Here is a 6,000-nt window from a genome sequence, read left to right as displayed (position 1 = left end):
AGTGCGAGTAGCTAACAGTATCGTTCGGAACGACTGTTAGTGGGTCTTTGCTTCACGACAGTGTAAGATTGCAACTGTGTGTGTGTGTGGGTGCGTGGCGTTCCCGTATTTGGCCTAAGCGCAAAGCTGACCCAAATACGAAAACGCGGAGTGCGCGCTGAGGACTCGACAGCAGAGTGGAAGTGTCTAGCAACGCTAGTGGTGGCAGTGAGAGGTGTTTTGAGGGGTTCCAGCCTTGTTTGTAGCTTAAATAAGGCTGTTCCCCGCTTAATCTGGTCAAACCCGCAGTCGGGAACCGTATACGCAGGCGTGCCGCGGGCCGGTTCTTGACAGGGGGCCTCATGATTGCTGAATTTGTCTTGTTGGGGGCCTCATGATTGCTGAATTTGTCTTGTTGGGGGCCTCATGATTGTTAAATTTGTCTTGTTGGGGGCCTCCTGATTTGTTGGGGGCCTCATGATTGCTGAATATGTCTTGTTGGGGGTCACATGATTGCTAACTGCGAGACTATGGGAAAAGCTGAATCCTTATCATATGAGACAATTGCATTAAACCTACTTTTTTAGCGTTTTAAAACAGAAAATAAAACTGGGAGGTTCTAAAAAATTGAATACATTTTTCAGGAGTAGGATGGATGAAATTGTTTATCTTCACAGTTTATTTTCAACTTGGATTTTCCATAATGTTCATGTATGAGTTAAAACGTTTGTACAGTATTTAGTTTAAATTGCTGTTGCCACTTTGCGATAGATACCTGTAAGTGACTTTTGGGTTGCAGTTTGGGCACTCGGCCTCCAAAAGGTTCGCCACCACTGTCCTAATCTGATGTCCCACCATTGCTAGGTTCATGTAAATTTGTCTTCACCCGTTACCACACCTATATTCTGGTCCATGGCCCACACATTTTTTTGGTGCGGCGCGATAAGCACGCCGCACAACGTGATCGTCATATTTTTGGCACGCTAGCTGCAGTGTGCTGAATTCTGCTGCCTACAGTATACGCTGTTCTCTAGTGCTTGCACTGTGTGCTGATTTACCTCCAGTGTGTAAGGTGTTACTCTGTGCCTTTATTGATTGTAAACCAGCTGTATTGTATGCTGATCCCTGCTACTTTCAGTATGTACAGTATTAGCTGTAAAGCCTGGTACACACATACAATTTTGATTAGCCAATTTTAGCTCTGTTCATAAAATTCATTGTCTGTTGGCCCACTTACTGCACGGGGGTGGGAAATTGGGGGTCAGTGATTGACCAATCAAAATTGTATGTGCGTATACATCTTTGATCTATGCCTATACTGATTGTAAATGATCGAAATAAAGGACAGGGGGCTCCGTCCAATATTTCGATGGGCAGGCCCGTTATCCGTAGCTTACACCGCTGCTAAGTTCATGTACATTTGGCCCCACCCATGGCCACGCCCATTTTTTGCCGCGGCGCGCATGTACCTCCCCGCCTGGTGCCCACAGGTGCCACTGATCTCCAAGGACCCTAGAAACGCCCCTGGCTCCACTTATATTATTTTATTACCATACCCACTTATTTGGGTATCTGGGATGGAACAGCAGCTGTGTCTTAAAGGAAACCTGAGACGGTGGATATAAAACAATGTACACATACCTGGTGCTTTCTCCAGCCAGATTGCTCCCACGTCACCGTCCTCTGCTGCCTGCAGCCTCTGCAAATTGCCCTGGAAAGTCCGGGGGCATACTGCGCAGGCTGGCTGTACGCGCTCCCCTTCTTGGCTTGCTCCCAAGGCTGGGAGTGTTCTGTGCCAGCACAGGCGCAGAACATTTCCAGGCACTGGAATGAGGCCCAACTGCGCCTGCATCGACTGGACGACTTTTTGGGACAAGCTACCGAGGTGGGAGCGATTTGGCCGGAGGAAGCACTAGGTATGTGTACATTGTTTTATATCCACCATCTCAGGTTTCCTTGTTCCATCCCAGATACCCAAATAATGTGGGCAGTGGAGGATGGTGGCGTGGGAGCGATCTGGCCAGAGGGGGCTGGAGGAAGCTCCAGGTACGTGTACGTTTATATTCTCTGTCTCAAGTAAACTTTAAAGCCTCTTTTCCCTGGCTCCAAAAGTGAGATTTGAGACAGACAGAACCAGGATTGTTGTAGTAGGCCAAAAGGAACCACTTACTACTTAAATTGCACTAATGCAATTAATGAAAAAATAATTCAGAACAATTTTTATAAAGCAGCATAGGATATTGGTAAGTGCATTATGTACATTAACAACTTTCAGCACTATTGATAAAAAAGGCCTGGTATAGAGTAGTATGACTGTAGCAGCGTGACTGCTCAACTCTTTAGAAAGCTCGAGGTGCGAGAAAAAGACGTCCTACTGTCTAACGAGAGCACTGTGGGAAATGTAGTGCTTATCTCTTCACTTCTTTAGGGAACGTCCCTGATTATGGTGCATCAAGAACTACAAGTCCAGAATACTTTGCGGCCACACCGTACCCACAAAGCCTCTCGAGTTTCTCTCTCGCTATGACAAGAAACGTGGGTGCTTCTGTCGCTGCTGGTTTATCCTGCAGTTCTCAATAAATGCAATTTAGCTGACGGTGCGCCCTAATGAGAAAGCTGCCTGTTATCGAACTCCTCGCGGAGCCGAAGAGGAAGGACGGGGCCCCAAGGCGCGGAGCATGCCGGGAGATGTAGTGCCAGGCGGTCGGGCAGCAGGGGCTGCTGGCGTGGGCAGGTACTCCATTTCCCGGGATGCACCGCGCTTCGGGGCGTAGCAAGTGAGTGCTGCTGAAGAAGAAGAAGGCGATTAAGATGGCGGCTGGTGGCGCTCAGGGACCGTCCCCCCTCAGCCAGCTTCAGTGAGGGAGGAAGCCGCCCGCTACACCCATTCCTGGCTGCTCTGCCTGCCTCCTAATCGTATCTCCCGACGTGTTCTTCCAGTCGCTGCGCTCCTCTCCGCCGTTTTCCCTCGCCTCCTCACGGCCCGATACAATGGGGGTACAGGGCTTCCAGGAGTTCCTGGAGAAGCGCTGCCCAGGCGCCGTGGTGCCCGTAGACCTGTTGAAGTTGGCCAGGACGGTGGCCCGGCAGCAGCACCGCGCGGGCTATCCCCCGCCGCCGCCCCCTCCTACACAACCCCCCTCCCCGGGAGCGCCCCCACCCTGCCGGGTACTTGTGGACGCCGACTCGGCCCTGCAGCGCCTCTATGGGGGCTATCAGACGGACTGGGTTTGCGGGGGCCAGTGGAACGCCATGCTGGGGTACCTGGCGGCTCTCTCCCAGGCGTGTCTCTACCAGGGCGGCCTGGAGCTGGTGGCCATGTTCAACGGCACGCTGGCCAAGGAGAGGCTGCCCGAGTGGGCTCGGCGGGCACAGGGCGAGCGCCAGACGGCTCAGCTGATTGTCAGCCACGTTGGAAACAAGGGCACCCCGCCCCCCCGGGCCTGGTTTCTGCCACCCGCCTGTCTGGCCCACTGCATTCGCCTGGCCATGATCCGGTTTAGAGTGAAGGTAACCAGGACAGTGCGCAGTGTGCCCAGTTTGTGTCTTTGTACCACAGTGATGACTGAGCTGCTTCTGCGAGAACACGAGGGATCCTGCAAACCTGGCCTACTGTGATTGATATTACATGGCAGAAGTTTGCAACATTCACCTGTGGCACATCTGACCACAGCGTTTAATTTGTATGGGTCTCCTTAGCTGGAAACCACTGGAGATCTTATGTGATTCCAATTCTGGGCTGTATTTTCTAAGGCCCCATTAACACTAGAGCTTTTTTTTTTTTTACCAGCAATTTCAGCAGTGCTGGTGATCACTAGCATTTTTGAAAGCACTACTGCAAAGTAAAGAGGTTGGCAATGTAGTGATTGCCAGCAATTAGAGATTTGCTGAATTCACAAATGTGATTATGGAGCAATTGCATTTCAATGTTAAAAAAATGCAATCTCTCCAAAATCGCTTTGCCACATTGAAAAATCATGGGGAAATCACTTTGCAAAACGCTAGTAATATCGTTAGTGGTTTGCGGTTTCCAGTGTTAATGGGGCCTAACGATCAACTATATTTATATTATAACACTGTTTATACTATTCAGTGGTAAAGGATTGCTCTGGGTCACGTCAGATTGAGGAATGCTGATTGGTTAACTGGCAGCTGAATAAATAGAGATCTACCATTGATGGCTTAGTTAAACCTGCCATCCCTATTCAGCACCAAGGCTGGCCTTACAGCCTTTCATTGACCCAAGGAGAGAGGGCTTGACTGGCAGCCCAGTTGCAAATCTGATTGGGAGGGTTGATGAGTGACAGCTCGGCCATGCCTCCCAGATGGCAGCACATAATAATACAGGCTCTGGAAGCAGTCTTCAATTGAGCAAATTTTAGGTTTTTAGGATCTTATTTTAAAGTGTTGATATGTTACAAGACTAAAGGCAAGGGAAACAGAAGATATTTGTGAGGTGAAGGGAAAAAAGACAACCTGGAAATGGGCCTTAAAAGTACCCATGTACCTTCTCTGACTTTTGCTCCTGCATTTCAAAACCAGCTGTCAGTCATGGCACAATCCCACTTAATTGGATTGTCAGGGAGCCTCCTACTTCTTTCCACATGGGACATGCTACTTTCCCAACCATGCTTTAACTGTTACTGGCTGCAGTATGTTGGCCCAAAAAAGGTTTCAACCAGCAAAGATTTTTTTTTTTTTTTAATACAGGGCTGTAGTATTTTCTATTACAGTTTTAAAGCTATTCACAGCAGAAACACTGTAAGTAAACTCATGATAACCTGGATTTATTAAATGACAGGTACCTACTGCAGGCCCATGCTATTCTAGTAGCTCAGGTGCTAATTCACTAACCTTTCAGTGATCTTCACGTTTGGCTGTGACCCAGGCAAGAGCTAAAAATTTCCAGGTTTGAAGGATCACTTCTGTACTCCAACTCGGCTTATTAAAATGGCAAACTAGTTCTTATGTGTTTGCTATTAAATGCATGTACTTGCATAATCTTTTCTGTTAACACATCTAAATTGTCAGTGTTGCTGTGTTCAGCAATACCTGCATTTGGTTTAATATGACTCGGGTGATGTCTCCAAACTTTAAACTATTAACATTTTCTTGCGCTAGTCTTCATGAGGGGACCTAACGGGAAACATCATAGGGAAATTCTGCTAAATTGGTTGGGTTGACAGCACGCTCTTCACTTACCGTAGGTTGTAAATAATTTCGCCCACACTATTCTGCCATTTTACAATGCATTGCGTTTTAGTGGGTGCTGTGATTGGAGAACCGTTCCCTTTCCCGCTGGGCCCCCTCAAAAAGATTAACCCTGACTATCTTTAGTATATCCATGCCAGGCTTGCTGGATCATGTATGTTCTGTTACATTTAGTTTACATTGAGCACAGTGTAGTCTTTTTAAGAAATGCCATGTGCTTTGCTGCATTCTGTAGACATCCTGTGTACTTTACCTACTGTGTCCACAATGTATGCCGTTCAGCAGTCTGTGTAGACAGCCTATGTATCTACTTTATATAGGCTAGCTTGTAATCCCATGGGAAACGTGTGATGGCATTGGCCCTGGTTTACTAAGGTTTATAACATACAGGGCAGTTCCTAGCTAGCAACACAGTAATATGCAAGAAATCGCCTAAAGGCTCTGACATTTCAATAAATAGATGACTAACAATGGGAGTGATGTTGCTCCAATTCAATCTGGAGGTCTAAAAGCTAAAGAAGGCAACTCCTGTTTAGGAGTGTCATTTTGCTTTAACCATTATTTGCTGTTCAAGCTAGTGATTCTCAAAATGCTATGGGAGCATTCCTATTGTATGGTGGCAGTGCTGGTGGCTGTTCTGTACTTTCTCCTACTATAGTGTGGGTAGGTGCAATGAATACTGTTTTGTAAACTTTTAGCTGCCTCCTAATGTGAACAAGTCCTCAAATTACAACTTCTGGGCCTTTTTCACATGAGGCTAAACTGCACTCTTGTAACCTGCCAGCTACCAAGCCCCATCAAGCTGCAATT

The 6,000-nt window shown here is 47.5% G+C and overlaps 1 protein-coding gene across 2 annotated transcripts in view; it reads left to right on the top strand.

The window, feature by feature from the left end:
* The first annotated feature begins 2,723 nt into the window (after nt 1-2,723).
* The window catches only part of FAM120C (family with sequence similarity 120 member C), a 97,053-nt gene continuing 93,776 nt past the window's right edge, over nt 2,724-6,000 (top strand). Inside the window, exon 1 of one of the 2 annotated variants that reach the window (XM_068248301.1) lies at nt 2,724-3,489. In XM_068248301.1, coding sequence (XP_068104402.1) covers nt 2,971-3,489 — 519 coding nt within the window. In that variant the 5' untranslated portion in view covers nt 2,724-2,970. The remainder of the gene's footprint in view (nt 3,490-6,000) is intronic. The other variant, XM_068248300.1, reaches the window with a different exon arrangement.

This window comes from Hyperolius riggenbachi, chromosome 8 (assembly GCF_040937935.1).
Source record: "Hyperolius riggenbachi isolate aHypRig1 chromosome 8, aHypRig1.pri, whole genome shotgun sequence".
Lineage (NCBI taxonomy): Eukaryota > Metazoa > Chordata > Amphibia > Anura > Hyperoliidae > Hyperolius > Hyperolius riggenbachi.
This window is presented reverse-complemented; position numbering and strand designations above follow the sequence as displayed.